Consider the following 21,217-nt stretch of genomic DNA (forward strand, 5'->3'; position numbering starts at 1 on the left):
CATCAGCAAATGAAGGTCCTGAAAGCCTGATTCCATCCATGTCTTTAAGGTTGACTCTACTTTAAGGAGGCAGCTCTTCCCCACTCGTCTTTTGAGTGCCTTCCAACCTGGCTCATCTTCCAGCACTATATCAGACAATGTTCTGCTGCTATTCATAAGGTTTTCACTGGCTAATGCTTTTCAGAAGGAGACTGCCAGGTCCTTCTTCCTAGTCTGTCTTAGTCTGGAAGCTCAGCTGAAACTTGTCCTCCATGGATGACACTGCTGGTATCTGAAGATTGGTGGCATAGCTTCTAGCATCACAGCAACGCGCAAGCCCCCACATTACGACAAAGTGACAGACACGTTGGCGAATCCTTCAAAATTGCAACCCAAGGCTTGAACTTTTTCTTTAGTTCTTTCAGCTTGAGAAATGCCAAGCATGTTCTTCACTTTTGGTTTTCTAACTCTGGGTCTTTGCGTTTGCCATTACAATACTTTCTCTTCTTGAGCTGCCCTTTGAAATCTTCTGTTCAGCTCTTTTACTTCATCAATTCTTCTTTCACTTTAGTTTCTCTAAGTTTGGGAGCAGGTTTCAGAATCTCTTCTGATATCATTTTGGTCTTTTCTTTCTTTCCTGTTTTTTAAAGACCCTTTGCTTTTTTCATGTACCTTGGCCTTGATGCTCATCCCACAACTTGCCTGGTGTTCAGTCATTAGTGTTCAGAGCATCAAATCTATTTTTCAGATGGTCTCTAAATTCAGGTGGGATGTACTGACAGTCATACTTTTCACCCTCATGGACTTGTTTTAATTTTCTTCAGCTTCATTTTGAACTTGCATATGGGCAATTGATTATCTGTTCCACAGTTAGCCTCTGTCATTACTCTGACTGACGATATTCAGCTTCTCCAGCATCTGTTTCTACAGATGTTGTCAATATGAATCCTGTGTTTTCCATCCAGTGGGGTCCAGATGTGTAGTTGCTATTTATGTTGGTGAGAAAAAGTATTTGCAATGAAGAAGTCGTTGGTCTTGAGCAAAATTCTATCATGTGATCTCCAGTGTTGTTTCTGTTACCAAGGCCATATTTTCCAAATACCAATCCTTTGCTTCCAACTTTTGCATCCCAATCACCAGTAATTACCAATGCATCTTGATTCCAGTTTTGAGCAATTTCCGGCTGCAGAAGTTGGTAAAAACCTTCAATTTCCTCTTTTTGGCATTAGTGGCTGGTGCGTAAATTTGAATAATAGTTGTATTAATTGGTGTTGTAGGCCTGTGGTTATTATTCTATCACTGACAGCATTATACTTCAGGATAAATCTTGAAATGCTCTTTTTGAGAATGAACGTGATGCCATTCCTCTTCAATTTGTCATTCCTGGCATAGTAGACCATTTGATTGACTGATTCAAAATGGCCAATACCAGTCCCTTTCAGCTCACTGATACCTAAAATATCAGTCTTTATGTGTTCCATTTCATTTTTGACAACTTCCAGTTTTCCTAGATTCATACTTTGTACATTCCATGTTCTGATTATTGATGGATGTTTGCAGCTGTTTCTTGTCACTTTGAGTCGTGTCACATCAGCAAATGAAAGTCCTTTCAGCTTTATTCTATCCATGTCATTAAGGTTGACTGTACTTTGAGGAGGCTGCTCTTACCCAGTTGTATACTTTGTGCCTTCCAACATGAGGGGCTCATCTTCCGGCACTGTATCAGACAGTGTTCTGCTGCTGTTCACAAGGTTTTCGCTGGCCAATTTTTTCTTCCTAGTCTGTTTTAGTCTGGAAGCTCCACTGAAACCTGTTCACCATCGGTGACCCTGCTGGTATGTGAAATACCAGTGCGATAGCTTCCAGCATCGCAGCAACATGCAAGCCACCACAGTATGACAAACTGGCAGACGTGTGGAACCAAATAATAGCTTATCTTAATTAGTAAAGTACATCTGCTTTGAGCTTTATGTTTTCTTGAAGAATAATGTCTGTGAGTTCAACTTGACAGTGGCAGTGGGAAAGGCTGGATGAGATGTTTGGGGGCAATGACTGTAACATAATGGTGGTGGAATAACTTGAGATAAGTATAGTGAGAATGGTAGCAGAATTTGAAGAATATAACCAACGTCACTGCATTGTACATATAGAGGTTGTTGAAATGGTATATTTTTGACTGTGTATATTTTAACCAAAAAAAAAAAGAGAAAAAAAAATCCTCACCAAATTTTCCTATGGATTGTTGCTCTTTTATTTGGTTCTCAAACAATTCTTAGTGAGTATATATGTTTGTATTTTATGCCTTATCCCGTGTAAACCACCAACATCAAGAGAAATAATGAAGGAATAAATGAGAAGGAATTAGAGTGTTTCTAGGATACTAATTTGAAGACTTTTCCTTCTCTTTGGCTATTTAAAAACAGTTGCAATTTAAGGCTTAAAAGTAGAAAAGTAGCAACCCTCTGCTCAGATTTTTGATGCCTCTTCTCCAGCTTTTCTGTCTAGTCTTTTACAATGTTATTGTGTTCCTTCAAGTAGAACTGCCCCCATAGGGTTTTCTAGGCTGCAGTCTTTATGGGAGCAGATGACCAGGTTTTTTCTCCCGGGAAGCTGCTGGTGGGTTGGAACTGCTGACCTCTTAGTTAACAGCTTAACTATTGTACCACCAGGGCTCCTTAGTCTTTCATAATAGATTGTTTAATTAGTGGTCAGGTGCCCGTCACAGTCAATCTTGTATTCAGAAACTATTTTTGCCATTTTTCTCATCTGTTTTGTATAAGCAGCTCTCTGCCTAGAAGTATGCCTTCTTTTCTATAGTTATGAAATTATCAAATGGCTTTAAAATTATATCTTTTCCTACAAATCCCCTTTTGGGGGAGAAATTAATTTTGTTTCAAAAAGGATCTCTAAGCCTAATGACAGGGAAGTGAAAAATGAAACCCGTAAGCAAGCCAGAGAAAGCATGTGCGTTTGTAGTTAGATGTACGGTAAACTAAGGTTTAACTACTATTAGACTTTTATTGCAATTGGTTGTATTTTTAATAAATTTTAGGAAGGAATTCATAGTTGCTTAATGGCTGTGATAACCTTTGCCTAGCTAATATGCATGTCAGTTTTAGAATTTTTCCTAAAAATGACAATTTGCCTATCACCTACACAGTTAAGTGGAGTAATGGCAGCTGAGCAGTGAGGTGGAGGGAGATGGAGGGGGATGGAGTCGAACACTTTCAAGCACTACTTTACTCATATACAGAATATGTTTCTGTTTGAGATAATGAAAACAGCTCAGAATATGTAGTTGAATGTATTTTGTTTGCTTTCAGTTGATTGTTCAAAGATACAATCCTTTAATCTCTATATGTGAGCTGTTGGAAACCCTGGTGGTGTAGTGATTAAGAGCTACGGCTGCTAACCAAAAGGTTGGCAGTTCGAATCCACCAGGAACTCCTCGAAAACTCTGTGGGGCAGTTCTACTCTGTCCTATAGGGTCGCTATGAGTCGGAATCGACTCGACAGCAGTGGGTTTGGTTTTTTGGTTTTGTGTGAGCTATTGCACAATGATCTATGAAGGAAAAGTGATGATGGAACTTAGAGGACTTTCAGGCTTAGAGCTAAAAAATCTGTTATGTGGTAGAGCCCTAATGTAATGGTTGATTTAGTATACAGACTTGAATACTTTTGCTTTTTACTTGTTATTAGCAGTTGAGTTATCTGCCAGTCTGTTGGCAAGTCAACACAAATGTGTTTCCTTTAAACTCCAAGAGTCTCAGCATATGCTCTTCTACGTATGTTAAATAATTTAAATACATTTCTTACTCTTTCCACAGCATGTAGAGCCCATGAAGCACAGAACAATAAAGCTTCCTACTCATACCACCAGGAAGAACTCTTTGAAAGATTCACCACAACAGGACTACCAGAGAGAATAATCTGTCGGAAGCATCATGTGTTGAAACCACAGAAGGCACCTTTGCACTAGTTAGAAACAGAGTTAAGATGTTTTCAATTCTTTGAGCTCCAGGAAGCCAGGGGAGTGAGTGGAAAATCTGAAAATGCGGCCATGGACTGGTTCCTGGCGTTGGATTATGCTCATTCTCTTTGCCTGGGGGACCTTGCTATTTTATATAGGTGGTCACTTGGTACGAGATAATGACCACCCTGATCACTCTAGCCGAGAACTGTCCAAGATTCTGGCAAAGCTTGAACGCTTAAAACAGCAGAATGAAGACTTGAGGCGAATGGCTGAATCTCTTCGGTAGGTTATAAAAAATTGGACAAGTGATGAAATATTGTATTTAGTTTTTAGGTGTAGGTTTTATTTACCTATTGAAAAATATAGTAATTTTTATAAATTGCTAGAGCTTTGCAATAATTTAGTTATCTTAGTAGGATACTTTTCTATCAATGGTATATCTCTATATATTTAACACACAGAATTTTTCCATAGTGGTAAGTCTTATTTTGCATGTGAGTTTTAATATAGAAAAACTGCCATTTAATTTACGTACTTATATTCCATTTACAGCTACCTTCATCATTTTGACAATTTTGACACATCCAAATGCTTTATCATTTAAATTAGTGTACTTATTAAAATTAAGAAACAAATAATCATCCTTAAATAAAATAACTGGATCTGGGATCTGGAGAATTATTGTCATTGCCACTTTGAAGTCTGTAAGAAAAATGTGACATGTATCTGTTAGAAGGCATCAGTTGTGAAAAACCGAAAGTCTTGTTTGCAGGGACCAGATGAACACAGTATTGCACAGATGACATCTGTTTTTTCCCCAAAGCTATTGAATTTCAAAGTTATCTAGTTTATTAAACCAAACTGAAGCTGTGCAAGTACATTTAGCTTTTAGTAGATGCTTTCATGAAAAGCTAAATGTGTATTAACGGTTAATTCTTCTGTTCCTTATTAAGCTGTTTATTATTTATAGGCTCCAACTTTGCATTTTCTGCTAGGGTTCAGACTATTCCCTATTCATCTTTGTATTTTCATCTGGTATCTAGTGTGGCACCTAGCATATAATAGTGGAATCTGTTGCTAACTAGTTGATTCTGACTCAAAGTAACCTTACAGGACAGAGTAGAACTGCCCCATAGGGTTTCCTAGGTTGTGAATCTTTACAGAAGCAGACTGCCACATCTTTCTCCTGAAGAGTGGCTGGTGAGTTCCAACTGCTGACCTTTTGTTTATCAGCTTAGCACTTAACCACTGCTTCTTCATACAGTAGTAGAGTAGTCAAAAATATTTGTTTTTGAAGGAGTGACGTGAATGAATTAGTTGCTTACCATTTGAAAGGAAAGCTCTTTTTTTAAAAATGAATATCATTGTAAAGCAAATAGCTATCTTCTAATTACTTTCCATATGAAGGGGATCATGTATTTAGTGGTTGCTGTCTCTCAAGGTAGAGGTTGAGGCTAGAGATGAAAATTTGAATCATTATTCAAGAGGGAGGAATTGACCCTATGGGAGGTAGTATAGATAAAAACAGCCGAAAGATGCTTTCTTGGGAAACAAATAAGTTCAGGAGTAGACAGTGGAAACATGCAGTTGTGTAGAGAAAGCCTTCAGAATAGGTGAGGAGAGAGCCCTTTTGTGGAAGCTGAGGAACATTTTGTGAATAAAGGAGATAACTGCCAGTGTCACATACCGTTGAGGCTTTAGAGAGGTTGCCCATATTCCTTGCATGGTTCCCAGCTTCCTGCCCTACTCACTGCCCTTCACTGTTTCTTTAAAACTTAGCTCTTTCCTGTTGTCTAGTTCCATAACTTTTTTCTTCACCATAGTATTAATTATGGTCTTTTTATGTCCAATGGAAGACAATGCTAGTTGTTAAAAGAGTTTTACAAAAATGAATAAAACATCCTTCTTGTCTTTAAGTAGTGATAGTACCATTCAGCAAGGTACTAAGTGGTCAGGTTAGGAAAGTGGAACAGATAACTTCCTGAATTTACATTACCATTTTATTTCCTGCTGGGGGAAATCAGGTAGGATCACAGAGGTGGTGATCTTTCAATGGAGCCTTATTTAGTCATTCTTTATGGAAATCAATGATTGGTAATTTAAGTGTAAGTAATAGTAGCTATTAGAAACCTTGGTGGCATAGCGCTTAAGTGCTATGACTGCTAACCAAAAGGTTGGTAGTTCGAATCTACCAGGTACTCCTTGGAAACCCAATGGGGCAGTTCTTCTCTCTCCTATAGGGTGGCTATGAGTCTGAATTGACTCGAAGGCAATGGGTAAGGTAAGGTAATAGTAGCTATTGAGAACAATGGTAGTTTAGTAGTAGAATTCTTATCCATGCAGAAAACCCAGGTAAGATTAACAGTCAACGCACCTCCTGCACAGCCACCACTCACCTGTGAGTGGAGGCTTGTGTGTTGCTATGATGCTAAACAAGTTTCAGTGGAGCTTCCAGATTAAGACAGACTAGGATGAAAGGCCTGGTGATCTGCTTTTGAAAATTAGCCAGTGAAAACCCCCTAGATCACACCAGTCCAATCTACAACCAATTATGGGGTTGGTGCAGGACCAGGCAGCATTTTGTCCTCTTGTGCGTGTGGTTGCCATGAATCAGGGGCTGACTCAGTGGCAGCTAACAACAAAAATAACTGTCATGTATTGATAGTTTATAATATGCCAGGTATTGTGCCAGTGACTTTGCATGGATTATTTCATGGAGTTTACAACATCCTTATGAGATTCTTGTACTCTTTTCATACCCATTCTACAGATGATGAATCTGAAGAGATATTAAATAATTTAATTTACCCAGGGTCACACTTTTCACTACTTTGAATCCTGGATGTATGACTCCAAACCATGAGGTCCAGTGAACTGTATTGCTTCACCGAGTAGAAACCAGAGAAGAGTCAATGAACTAAAAACCTGAACTAAAAGTCTCATGTCGAAAATCACTAACTGCTGCACAAGTTGATTTTTGAAGTATGTTTTGATTGTAGTAAAATCTTGTTCTACATGATAGGAATTTTGCTCCTTGAAGACGACTTTCCCTCTTAACAATTTGGGTTCATAAGTTATTGTTCTCTTTTCTCCTAGTTCCAGCTACAATGCTGATACTTCAACTTGCTTACTTTTGACTGCCAGATATCTTATTTTTGTTGCATGAAGGAAAGCTTGTCTTTATTATGAGTTTTCCTTCTGCAAAATAATCTTTGGGTCTCTTAAGTCACTTTCTTTATATTATTACATGTTGAAATTAAATTCTCAACTACTACATTCAAATGTAGACACTACCTCTAAGAACTGAGGCATTTAATATATTTTGCTATAATATCATGTAAATGAAATCTTAAAAACACAGACTAAAGCAAATGAGCCCATTTTTATGTATAGGTATTATACTTTAAGGAATACAAGTAGTTATTTTCCCTAATTAGGGAAGAATATCTCCTATGCCATTTCATCAGTTTAACTGGTGGGGCCATTTGCATTTCATTCAAAGGGATTTCATTTAAAGCCCCTGGCAAGAAAGGAAGAATAGTGGAGGTACTATTAACATTGATATTTTTTCTTTTATATGTATTTGTACCTAATTTACTATGTCCTTATAAAAAAATGTATTCATAAGCCAGGCTATAAAAGATTAATTCATATGTTTGTAAAAGTAGGTCAGACTGGTAATCAGTCTGTGCTCAGAACATTTTTTTTAGATAAGACATATGGATTGGAGTTGGAAAGCAACCTTTTTTTTTTTTTTAAAAAGAAGCCTGAAACTACTTTTTTTTTTTTTACATTTAGGACAACAGGGTAAAAGCTGTTAGCTAAACTCCTAGCAAAAATTTGCTAGTTTTGCTGATCATGTCTCAAATTTAGGAAAATAGTTTAAAATTCATTTTTTAAGGTCCCTGGGTGGTGCAAATGAAGATTGGTGGTTCAAATTCATCCAGTGGCACCACGGAAGGAGCAGTCCTGGCGATCCACTTCTGTAAAGATTATAGCCAAGAAAACCCTATGGAGCAGTTCTACTCTAACATGTGGGGCCTTTAAAGTCACAGATCAACAACAGAAACAAAATCAGCAATAAAAACCATTTCTCTGAGGGATGCAAGTATCTGAGAACAGTGTATGGGAGGTTCCTCTGTGTGTGTGTGTGTGTTTGTAAATCTGACGTATTGATGCATAATGTCCATACAGTGTAATTCATCCCTTTTAGTGTATAGTTCTGTGAGTTTGGAAAAATACTTATAGTCATGAGCTTACCACAACAATCAAATTATATAACAATTCTATCTCCCCTTAAATTCTGTTATACTCCTCTGTAGTCAAACTCTATCCCTACCTTCACACCTTGGCACCCACTTACCTGTTTTCTGTTCCAGAATATCGTATAAATGGAATCATGCAGTATGTAGCCTTTGAGTCTTGATTTTTTTAATTTAGTGTAATGTATTTGAGATTTAACCATGTATAGGCATATCAGAGTCCCTGGGTGGTGGAGACCGTGAATGTGCTTGACTGCCAACCGAAAGGTTGGAGATTTGAGTCCACTAGAGGTGCCTTGGAAGAGAGGCCTGCTGATCTACTTCTGAAAAGCCATCCATTGAAAACCTTATGGAGCACAGTTCTACTCTGACACACATGGAATTACCATGATATACCTCGGGGTGTAGCAGCTAGCTTATATGGTACCTCTATATTTAAACGTTCGAGGAACTTCCAGACTGTTATCCAAAGTTGCTGTGTTTAACATTCCCACCAGCAGTGTATGAGGGTTTTAATTTTTCCACATCTTCAATGACACTTAATATCTGACTTTTTGATTCTAGCATCATAAGCTAAACCCATTGCCGTCAAGTTGATTCCAACTCATTGTAATCCTATTGGACAGAGTAGAATTGCCCCATAATTCTACACGGCTGTAAATCTTTATGGAAGCAAACTGCCACATCTTTCTCCCCAGGAACAGCTGGTGGGTTTGAACTGCCAAGCTTTCAGTTAGCAGCCAAACACATAACTACTGCACCACCAGGGCTCCCTAGCCATCATACCCAGTGCCGTCGAGTCGATTCCAACTCATAGCGACCCTATAGGACAGAGTAGAACTGCCCCATTGAGTTTCCAAGGAGCGCCTGGTGGATTTGAACCGCTGACCTTTTGGTTACCAGCTATAGCACTTAACCACTACGCCACCAGGGTTTCCCTAGCCAACAAGGTGGATGTGAAATGGTATCTTATTGTGGTTTTAATTTGCATTTTCCTAATGACTAATGATATACTTTTTCATGTGCCCAAATGTATTTGGCCATTTGTGTACCTTATTTGGTGAGATGTCTATTCAAATCCTTTCCCCATTTTTAACTTGGAATTTTTTTTTTTTAATAAGAGTCTTTAAGTTGTTTAGACACATACTTCTCCCCATTTTTTAGTTGGCTTTTTTTTTTTTTTTGGTAAGAGTTCTTTTTTCTTTGTTACTTTTTTTTTTTTTTTACTTTTTATTGTGCTTTAAGTGAAAGTTTACAAATCAAGTCAGTCTCTCACGCAAAAACTTAAATACACCTTGCTACATACTCCCAATTACTCTCCCCTTAATGAAACAGCCCGCTCCCTACCTCCACTCTCTCTTTTCGTGTCCATTTCACCAGCTTCTAACCCCCTCCACCCTCTCGTCTCCCCTCCAGACAGGAGACGCCAACATAGTCTCAAGTGTCCACTTGATCCAAGAAGCTCATGCCTCACCAGCATCCCTCTCCAACCCATTGTCCAGTCCAATCCATGTCTGAAGAGTTGGCTTTGGGAATGGTTCCTGTTCTGGGCCAACAGAAGGTCTGGGGGCCATGACCACCAGGGTCCTTCTAGTCTCAGTCAGACCATTAAGTCTGGTCTATTTATGAGAATTTGGGGTCTCCATCCCACTGCTCTCCTGCTCCCTCAGGGGTTCTCTGTTGTGTTCCCTGTCAGGGCAGTCATCGGCAGTAGCCGGGCACCATGTAGTTCTTCTGGTCTCAGGCTGATGTAGTCTCTGGTTTATTTGGCCCTTTCTGTCTCTTGGGCTTGTAATTACCTTGTGTCCTTGGTGTTCTTCATTCTTCTTTGATCCAGGTGGGTTGAGACTCATTGTTACATCTTAGATGGCCGCTTGCTGGTGTTTAAGGCCCCAGACGCCACTCTTGAAAGTGGGATGCAGAATGTTTTGTTAATAGATTTTATTATGCCAGTTGACTTAGATGTCCCCTGAAACCATGGTCCCCAGACCCCTGCCCCTGCTATGCTGGCCTTCAAAGCATTCAGTTTATTCAGGAAACTTCTTTGCTTTTGGTTTAGTCCAGTTGTGCTGCCCTCCCCTGTATTGTGTGTTGTCTTTCCCTTCACCTAAAGTAGTTCTTATCTACTCTCTAATTAGTGAATACTCCTCTCTCAACCTCCCTCCCTCCCCCTTCGTAACCACAAAAAAAAGTTTTCTTCTCAGTTTAAACTGTTTCTCAAGCTCTTATAACAGTGGTCTTATACAACGTTTGTCCTTTTGCAACTGACTAATTTCACTCAGCATAATGCCTTCCAGGTTCCTCCATGTTATGAAATGTTTCACAGATTCCTCAGTGTTCTTTATCGATGCATAGTATTCCATTGTGTGAATATACCATAATTTATTTATCCATTCATCCGTTGATGGGCACCTTGGTTGCTTCCATGTTTTTGCTATTGTAAACAGTGCTGCAGTAAACATGGGTGTGCATATATCTGTTCTTGTAAAAGCTCTCATTTCTCTAGGATGTATTTCGAGGAGTGGGATTGCTGGATGGTATGGTAGTTCTATTTCTAGCTTTTGAAGGAAGTGCCAAATCGATTGCCAAAGTGATTGTACCATTTTACATTCCCACCAGCAGTGTGTAAGTGTTTCAGTCTCTCCACAGCCTCTCCAACATTTATTATTTTGTGTTTTTTGGGTTAATTCCTGACTTTTTGGAGTGAGATGAAATCCCATTGTAGTTTTGATTTGCATTTCTCTGATGGCTAATGATCATGAGCATTTCCTCATGTATCTGTTAGCTACCTGAATGTCTTCTTGAGTCAGTGTCTGTTCATATCTTTTGCCCATTTTTAATTGGGTTATTTGTCTTTTTTGTAGTTGAGTTTTTGCAGTACCATGCAGATTTTGGAGATCAGGCACTGATCAGAAATGTCATAGCTAAAAACTTTTTCCTGGTCTGTAGGTAGTCTTTTTACTCTTTTGGTGAAGCCTTTGGATGAGCATAGGTGTTTGATTTTTAAGAGCTCCCAGTCATCTAGTTTTTCTTCTGCATTCTTAAGAACATTTTGTATACTGTTTATGCCATGTATTAGGACTCCTAACGTTGTCCCTGTTTTTTTCTTCCATGATCTTTATCATTTTAGATTTTATATTTAGGTCTTTGATCCATTTTGAGCTCGCTTTTGTGCATGGAGTGAGGTATGATCTTGTTTCATTTTTTTGCAGATGGATATCCAGTTATGCCAGCACCATTTGTTAAAAAGACTGTCTTTTCCCTATTTAACTGTTTTGGGGCCTTTATCAAATATAACCTGAGCATATGTGGATGGATTTATGTCTGGATTCTCAATTCTGTTCTCTTGGTCTATGTATCTGTTGTTGTACCAGTATGAGACTGTTTTGACTATTGTGGCAGTATAATAGGTTCTAAAATCTCATAGAGTAAGGCCTCCCACCTTGCTCTTCTTTTTCAATAATGCTTTACTTATCCGGGGCCTCTTGCCCTCCCATATGAAGTAGGTGATTTGTTTCTCCCTCTCATTAAAGAATGTTGTTGGAATTTGGATCAGAATTGCATTAAAGGTACAGATCGCTTTTGGTAGAATAGCCATTTTTATAATGTTAAGTCTTCCTGTCCATGAGCAAGGTATGTTTTTCCACTTACATAGGTCTCTTTTGGTTTCTTACAGAAGTATATTGTAGTTTTCTTTGCATAAGTCTTTTACATCTCTGGTAAGATTTATTCCTAAGTATTTTATCTTCTTGGGGGCTACTGTAAATGGTATTGATTTGGTGATTTCTTCTTCGATGTTCTTTTTGTTGGTTATAGAGGAATCCAACTGATTTTTGTATGTCTATCTTGTATCCCGATACTCTGCTGAACTCTTCTATTAGTTTCAGTAGTTTTCTTGAGGATTCCTTAGGGTTTTCTGTGTATAAGATCATGTCGTCTGCAAATAGAGATAATTTTACTTCTTCCTTGCCAATGTGGATGCCCTTTATTTCTTTATCTAGCCTAATTGCTCCGTCTAGGACCTCTAGCACAGTGTCAAATAAGAGCGATGGGTGATAAATGGCATCCTTGTCTGGTTCCCTTTCTCGAGGGAAATGCTTTTAGGCTCTCTGCATTTAGGATGATGTTGGCTATTGGCTTTGTGTAATTGCCCTTTATTATGTTGAGAAATTTTCCTTCTATTCCTATTTTGCCATGAGTTTTTATCATGAATGGGTGTTGAACTGTGTCAATGCCCTTTCTGCGTCAATTGATAAAATCATATGATTCTTGTCTTTTGTTTTATTTATGTGATGGATTACATGACTTATTTTTCTAATGTTGAACCATCCCTGAATACCTGGTATGAATCCCACTTGGTCATGGTGAATTACTTTTTTGATATGTTGTTGAATTCTATTAGCTAGAATTTTGTTGAGGATTTTTGCATCTACATTCATGAGGGATATAGGTCTGTAGTTTTCTTTTTTTGTGGTGTCTTTACCTGGTTTTGTTATCAGGGATATGGTGGCTTCATATAATGAGTTTGGGAGTATTCCGTCCTTTTCTATGCTCTGAAATTTTGGTAAGAGTTCTTTATGTTGTCTAAATACAAGTTCCTTATTAGATATATGATTTGCAAATACTTTCTCCCATTCTGTGGATTATCCTTTTACTTTCTCTGTAGTATTCTCTGAAATACAAAATTTTAAAATTTTGATGAAGTCCAATTTATCTCTTTTTCATTTTGTTGCTTGTGCTTTTGGTGTTGTATCTAAGAATCCATTGACAAATACAAGGTCATACAGATTTACCCCATGTTTTTTTCTAAGTTTTATTGTTTTAGCTGTTATATTTAGGCCTTTGATCCATTTTGTGTTAATTTTTTTTATATCATGTGAGGTCCAGCTTCATTCTTTTCGATGTGGAAATCCATTTTTTCCAGCACCCTTGTTGAAAATCAGTTGATCATAGACACATAGTTTTATTTCTGGACACTCAATTTGATTCCATTGATCTCTATATGTATTGTTTTGCCAGTATCATACTGTTTTGATTATTGTTGCTTTGTAGTAAGTTTTGATATTGGGAGGTATGAGTCCTCCTCTTTTGTTTTTCTTTTTCAAAATTGTTTTGAGTATTCTGGGTACCTTGCCATTCCACATGAATTTTAAAATCAGCTTGTCAGTTTTTCTAAAAGTGTTAGCAGGGATTCTGGTAGGAGTTGTATTGAATTTATAGATCAGTTTGGGGAATATATCCATCTTAACAATAGAAATCTTCTAATCTTTATGAACAGATTTTTTTTTCTATTAGGATTTTATTTAATTTCTTTCGTAAATATTTTGTGGTTTTCAGAGTATATGTTTTGTACTTCTTTTGTTAATTTTATTCCTAAGTATTATTTTTGATGCTACTTTAAATGGGATTGCTTTTTTAACTTTATCATTGGATTTTTCATTGGAAGTGTATAGAAATACAATGGATTTTTGTATACTGATTTTCTGTCCTCCAACTTTGCTGAACTCATTTGTTAATTCTATCTTTTGAATAAGGAGTTTTAAGATTTGATGTTAAGGTGCAAACAAAGAGTTTAATTGCCTATTTCATACATAGTTCAAACAGCGTAAAGGAAATAAATGTGAAACACTGTCTTTTTGAATATCTGCTTTCTCTGCACAACAAAAATGAGATCCTCAGTTTCTGAATATGGAGTTGGAAAGAGGAAACAGTCTCTACGCACTTTCTGATTAATCATTAAAAACCGAGTTATTGAATATGCTGAATGCATTTAATTTGATTGAGCGTTCTTTTTTCTCTTTTTTTTGGCTTATCATGTTTAGCAATCTAAATATGGCTTATGCTGCCGAGAGCCTATAAGGCATTTATCAGAACTTTATTAGATCTTCCTGTTGGCTATGAATGGTAGTATGTGTTTTTATATTTTATCACAGTCACAGCTGTCACAGTGACCTGACCTACAAAAAATATTCTGATATCTTTTTGCTCTTATGAGTAAAGGACTCAGAGGATTTTTTTAAAATTAATTTTTATTGTGCTTTAAGTGAAAGTTTACAAATCAAGTCAATCTCTCATACAAAAATTTATATACACCTTGCTATACACTCCTAATTGCTCTCCCCCTAATGAGATAGCACACTCCTTCCCTTCACTCTCTCTCCTCGTGTTCATTCAGGCAGCTTCTGGCCCTCTCTGCCCTTTCATCTGCCCTCGAGACAGGAGATGGCAACACAATCTCATGTGTCTTCTTGATCCAAGAAGCCCGTTCTTCACCAGTATCATTTTCCATCCCATAGTCCAGTCCAATCCCTGTCTGAAGAGTTGGCCCTGGGAATGGTTCCTGCCTTGGGCTAACAGAAGGTTTGGGATCCATGACCTCCAGGGTCCTTCTAGTCCCAGTAGGACTCAGAGGATTTTACATGTGTTTGTTTGAAACATCTATAAGAACTTTTTTGTGTAAACTAATTATAAGACATCTATAACTGTGTATGGATAACCAAATGGTCAGGCATTCGAGGTGATATTTCGTTTGGGGCTTATTCCCAAAACTGTGGAGTTTGGCCTCTAAAAAAAGATAATATTTGCATTATACATTTTTCTTTTTGCCTTGGCACCCGTAGTTGTTATTTGAAGTTTGTGGAGGCCAATTATGTGTTATTTGAGTTGGAATGGACTTAACAGCAATGGGTTTGGGTTTTTTTTTTTTTTTTAGTCCTTTTTTAAAAAAATATAATTGAGGGAGTATTTCAGTTTCTTGTTTAAGTGAGACCATATATACATACATATATATATGTATGTATGTAACTTTCTCTTAAAAATTAAGGTTTTTTTTTAGTTATTTAATTTTTGTTGTTGAAAATATACACAGCAGAACATACACCAATTTAACAATTTCTAAATGTATACTTCAGTGACATTGATTACATTCTTCAAGTTGTGCAACAATTTTCACCCACCTTTTCGAATTGTTTCTCCTCCATTATCATATACTCACTGCCCCCTAAGGTTCCTAACTAACCTTTTGAGTTGCTGTTGTCAGTTGGATCCTATACAGGTAATTCTTAAAAAATAAGTCTTTGTAGCAGAGTGAAAATGGAAGTCATATCACTATGGGTATATACTTAATGATCTTATTTATTTATGTTTTATTGTTGTTGAAAATATACATAGGAAAACATATACCAATTCAACAATTTCTACATGTACAATTCAGTGACTTTGATTAAATCCTTCAAGTAATTTTTATGCCATAAAAATCAACCTGTTAATTTATTTAAAGATACTTTCAGTACCTTTCGGTATTGTCCATCAAATGATTATTAATTACTCTAATCAATATAGTTACCATCTAAATTCTTGGATAGTTTGTATTAATACCTAGTATGGTTGTTGTTTGCAAAGAAGATATTCCAGATTAGGTCACTACCTTTTTTACTTCCTTGCCAAATCAGGGTGAGGCTTGATGTTTCAGTGATCCTGGACATCTTATTTTGTAGTAATCGGCCAACCAACAAATTGTTATTAATGGGTACTTTTGATGTGCTCAGCTGTACTAGGTAGCAAGAGAGACATCTTAGAAATATAAAGTCTTTGTTTATAATTTCATTTGATTCTGTAGTCTAGTTAAGGAGAATCAGTTATGTGGACATGGAACAGTAGGAAACCAGTCAACACAATGTGTACTGATGTTAAATTGTATTGTACATGCTTTAAGGACTGTGGTTGTTTTAGAGAAGAAAAAATTATGACATCAAGAATGCATGAAAATCTTCATGAGGAGGTGGAATGCATTGTACTCTGGATTGTCAAAATGGAGGCAAATTGGTATTCTAGACTAGGGGAACAACATAAGGAAGATCAAGAAGTAGTAATAATGAACAGCATATTCCTTCTTGTTGTATAACAGACCACCTCAAAATGTAGTGGCTTAGGCAGATAACCATTTATTTGCTCATGATCCTGCAATATGGGTTGGCCTCAGCTGGGTAATTTTTCTAGTCTTGCCTGGGGTTACTCATGTAGCTGCTGTTTCCTGGTGACTCAACTGTGGTTGTGAGGTCGAAGATGATCTCACTCACACATTTGGCGATCATCTGAGGCTGTCAGCTGGTTCTCTTTCAGGTGGCCTCTCCAGCAGGAAAGCCCAGGTTTCTTACTTAGACGTGGTAGTGTTCCAAAAGGGTGGGAACAGAAACTTCAAGGCTTCCTGAGGCCAAGCCTCAGAAGTTACACAGTGTCACTTCTGTTGCATTTTCATTGTCAAGGTTAGTCGCAAAGCCAACCCAGATTGAGGGACTGGTAGGAGGAACTGCAAAGAATTTTTAGCTGTATTTAACCTACCACTCTCATTTCTAGAAGTAAGGTTGAATAGATTGGATTAAATCAAATCATGGTGGTCCTAAAAAGGAAGGGATCAAGAGTTTAGACAAGATTTATAGATAATAGGGAACCATAGTTGGTTTTCAGCAGAGGAGTGACAACAATGAAAATGGTTGAGGAAGATTTAGATTGTAAGATGGATTTGGGGCATGGACCTGAACTGGAGTTAAGAGATTAACTGAGAAATTCTTAACAATTTTGATCTAGACATGAGATGATGTTAGAACTAGATTAAAATTAATGATTGAATCTGCTGGCTTGGATACTTAGTTATATCTACTTGTTTTCCCATGTTTCCCACATGCTATTTCGCTTTTCCCAGATTTCCTTTTCTTACTTGTTAATTACTAGTACATTAGGGATTTATGTAGTAGGTTTTCATTAAAAAATTTATACACCACCACTTCTCAGCCTTCCTTGAAGACCTTTCCATGCTTTGTATTTATTTTGTCTCGACCTTTAGTAATGTGAAATTTCTTTTGGCCCACAGAATTTTTGCTTCTTGAGATTTGAACCTGACACTTTGTCTCTCAGTCAGAGCTGAAATTTAGTACAAAACACCCAGAAAATTACTGAAGCTTGTGTAGGAATCCCCTTGAGCAGTGATGCTCAGACAGGATGGATGTCAGGTCTCACAGAGCCTGTACAGTCTAAAGAATGCTTAATTGACAACACTCCCCTTAACGTAAATCTTTGTCATTCTAGGGGCATTTATTTTTAAGAACACAAGTAAAAAAAACTCCAGAGACATTTCTTCTGGAATTTAGATGCTATCTGTAAATTGTATTTTACAAACCACAAAGGATATGTAATTGGCTTGTGATTACCTGTTTTTCTGAGTCACACGGTGATGTGCCCAGATGGATTAGCATCAAAAGGTGAACCTTATGCTGGGGATATTTGTCCCAGACAACAGAGATGTGGCACACTTACTCAGACACTAACTTTTGCTACTTCTGTTTGAGAATCTTATATTAGAAAGGGGGGAAACTTAACGTTCCAATTGGTTGTTCGAAGGATTTATTATCAGCCTCTTCTCTGACCTATTCTCAGCGGGTAGGGTGTATATGTATATTCCTAGGACAAGTGACCTGGATTAGAATGTATAGAGCACCTATCATCTAGCTATAACCTTCTATTATATATGGCTTTTATTTTGATCAATCCTCGTCCATTATTCCTTATGCTTATCCAAGAATATCCTTTTTTTTTTCCATAGGGAAAACACTCTTCTCCCCCTTAAGACCATCTGAATGGGGATTTGTAGTTAAGTTCCTAACCTTCCCAACTTCAAGAATGAGCATGTGACCTAAACTATGTCAGTCAAATGCTCCCTTCCTGAATTTGTATTAATTTTTTTATATGTTGCTAGATTCAGTTTGCCAATGGTTTTATTTAAGATTTTTTTCTATATTAATAAGAGATATTAACCTGTAATTATACCTTCTTAAAATGTCTTTCAGATTTTGGTGTGGTGATTATACAGGGCTCTTCTATCTCTGAAAGAGTTTGTATAAAATTGGCCTTTCTTTTCTTTTTTAAATGTTTGTTACAATTCTACCAGTGAAGCCATCTGGACTTGGAGTCTTTGTGCATATGGGGAGGTTTTATTGTTATTTTTTTTTTATTGTAGTAAATATATATATGTAACAAAATATTTGAGATTTCAACAATCTTCACATGTACTGTTCAGTGACATTAATTATGTTTATCATGTTGTTCAACCATCACCCTTACCTGTTCGCAAATTATACCATCACCCTTACAGAAGCTCAGTGTGCACGTGGGAAGGTTTTAAAATTCTACATTTTAAAATTCTCTTTTAAAATAAATTGGGCTATTCAGAGTTTCTGGTTTTTCTTGTGTTAATTTTGGTAGGTGTGTTTTTGAAGGAATGTATGTATTTTATCAAAATTTTCAAAAAGTATTAGCGTAATGTTATTTGTAATGCCCTCCCATTTTATTCTCATTACCAGTAATATCTGTAGTAATAATTCCTTTTTCATTTTTTATATTAGTTCTTTGTGTTTTCTCCTTTTATCTTGTTAGGAGCTTATCAATTCCATTAATCTTTAATCATTAACATATACTTATTTGCAGAGTCAGCAAGAATCTCACATGGCAGAAAAATTCATTTCTCAACCACTACACCTGTTCCGTGGATGTAGAAATCAGTCATGTGTCAGAGAGACAAAGGATCACACCTATCCATAGTGTTGTTACTGTCAGCTTTTATGGGGCACAGTTTTAGAGGAAAACAGCACAGTGACAGTGTTGTGCTGCTTTCATTGTCACTTGTTATGTTGACTTATTTTTCTATTTCATACTCATATAAGTATGTATGTATGTTGTTATTGTTGACGTTAGGTGCCATCGAGTCGGTTCCAACTCGTAACGACCCTATATATAATAAAAGAAACACTGCCCAGTCTTTTACCATCCTCATGATCATTGTTAATGTTTGAGCCCATTGTTGCAGCCACTGTGTCAGTCCATCTTGTTGAAGGTCTTCCTTTTTTTTCCTGCTCACCCTCTACTTTACCAAGCATGATGTCCTTCTTGAGGGACTGGTCCCTCTTGATAACATGTCCAAAGTGTGTGAGACGAAGTCTCCCATCCTCGCTTCTAATGAGCATTCTGGCTACACTTCTTCCAAGACAGATTTGTTCATTCTTCTGGCAGTCCATGGTATGTTCAATATTCTTCTCCATTCCCGTAATTCAAAGGTATCAATTCTTCTTAGGTGTTCCTCATTCATTTTTCACCTTTTGAATGCGTATGAGGCAATTGAAAACATCACGGTTTGAATCAGGCACACCTTAGTCCTTAAAGTGACATCTTTGCTTTTTAACACTTTTAAGAGATCTTTTGCAGCAGATTTACCCAATTCAATGGGTTGTTTGACTTCTTGACTGCTGCTTCCATGGCCATTGATTATGGATCCAAGTAAAAGGAAATCCTTGGCAACTTCAGTCTTTTCTTCATTTATCATGACATTGCTTATTGGCCCAGTTGTGAAGATTTTTGTTTTCTTTATGTTGAGGTGAAGGCTTACCATACTGAAGGCTGTGGTCTTTGGTCTTTATCACTAAGTGCTTCAAGTCCTCTCTACTTTGAACTAGGAAAGTTGTGTCATCTGTATATTGCAGGTTGTTAATGAGTTTTCCTCCAATCCTGATGCCCCATTCTTCTTCATATAGTCTAGCTTCTGGGGTTATTTGCTCAGCATACAGATTGAATAAGTAGGATGAAAGGATACAACCCTGTTGCACACCTTTCCTGACTTTAAACCATGCACTATCCCCTTGTTCTGTTCAAACGACTGCCTCTTGGTCTATATATAGATTCCTCATGAGCACAATTAAGTGTCCTGGAATTCCCATTCTTTGCAATGTTATCCATAGATTGTTATGATCCATAGAGTTGAATGCCTTTGCATAGTCAATAAAACACAGGAAAACATGTTTCTGGTATTCTCTGCTTTCAGCCAAGATACATCTGACATCAGCAATAATATTCCTTGTTCTATGTCTTCTTCTGAATCCAGCTTGAATTTCTGGCAGTTCCCTGTTGATATACTGCTGCAGCTGCTTTTGAATGATCTTCAGCAGAATTTTACTTATATGTGATATTAATGATATTATCGGAAAATTTCCACATTCTTTTGGATCACCTTTCTTTGGAATGGGTACACACACGGATCTCTTCCGGCCAATTGGCCAGGTAGTGATCTTTCAGATTTCTTGGCATGGCCAAGTGAGCACTTCTGGCACTGCATCTGTTTGTTGAAACATCTCAATTGGCCTTGTGTCCATTCATGGAGTCTTGTTTTTCACCAATGCCTTCAGTGCAGCTTGGATCATATGCTACCTCCTGAAGTGTCTGAATGTCAACACATTTATCTTTCTCTATCTCTGTCTCTGTCTCTGTCTCTGTGTCTCTGTCTCTGTCTCTGTCTCTGTCTCTGTCTCTGTCTCTGTCTCTGTCTCTGTCTCTGTCTCTGTCTCTGTCTCTGTCTGTCTCTGTCTCTGTCTCTATATCTATATTTATGTGTATATTGGAAAAATGTCAAAGAAGTTCTAAGACAACAAATAGGTATTACATCAGTTTTTCTATTTTTTGCTATTCTAAGTATCTTATCTTCTCAGAACACTGTGAAATAGCACTGCAACCCTTTCATATGCACTAAAAAAGTAATCCCACTTAAACGAACTCAATATATGAAAATCTGGGTTTATGCAAGAGATAGAGAGTAAAACAGTTCTGAAAAAATAGCACAATCTTAATGAATTTGGACTTAAAATATAAAAATCCACTTTGCTTATAGTGTTAAAAGTATTGTGTAAAGTAGGCCCACCACTTATAGACGCAGTGAGTGGATTATATTCCTATTTATAAGAGAGCTACAACTCTACAGTAATTTCATGGCACTTTTCTCCAGGTTTCATGTGACACTTCATTGACTGGGCACTGAGTTGCTGTGGGAAAATGATGTAAGCCAAGATGTTAGTTTCTGCTTTTACTCCTAGCATTTCAATTTTCCTAACAATAGGAGCAGCAGGAGCAACAAACCAACAAGAACAATAGCTGTTAGTATGTATTGCTATGCAACAGTCCATGCTTT

General features: G+C 37.3%; 1 protein-coding gene across 8 annotated transcripts in view; it reads left to right on the plus strand.

The window, feature by feature from the left end:
• The window catches only part of FUT8 (fucosyltransferase 8), a 367,182-nt gene that overhangs the window by 168,632 nt on the left and 177,333 nt on the right, over window positions 1-21,217 (plus strand). For all 8 annotated transcript variants that reach the window (XM_049899432.1, XM_049899426.1, XM_049899429.1 and 5 more), the window contains one exon: window positions 3,807-4,234. In XM_049899432.1, coding sequence (XP_049755389.1) covers window positions 4,032-4,234 — 203 coding nt within the window. In that variant the 5' untranslated portion in view covers window positions 3,807-4,031. The remainder of the gene's footprint in view (window positions 1-3,806; window positions 4,235-21,217) is intronic.

This window comes from Elephas maximus, chromosome 10 (assembly GCF_024166365.1).
Source record: "Elephas maximus indicus isolate mEleMax1 chromosome 10, mEleMax1 primary haplotype, whole genome shotgun sequence".
Classification (NCBI taxonomy): Eukaryota; Metazoa; Chordata; class Mammalia; order Proboscidea; family Elephantidae; genus Elephas; species Elephas maximus.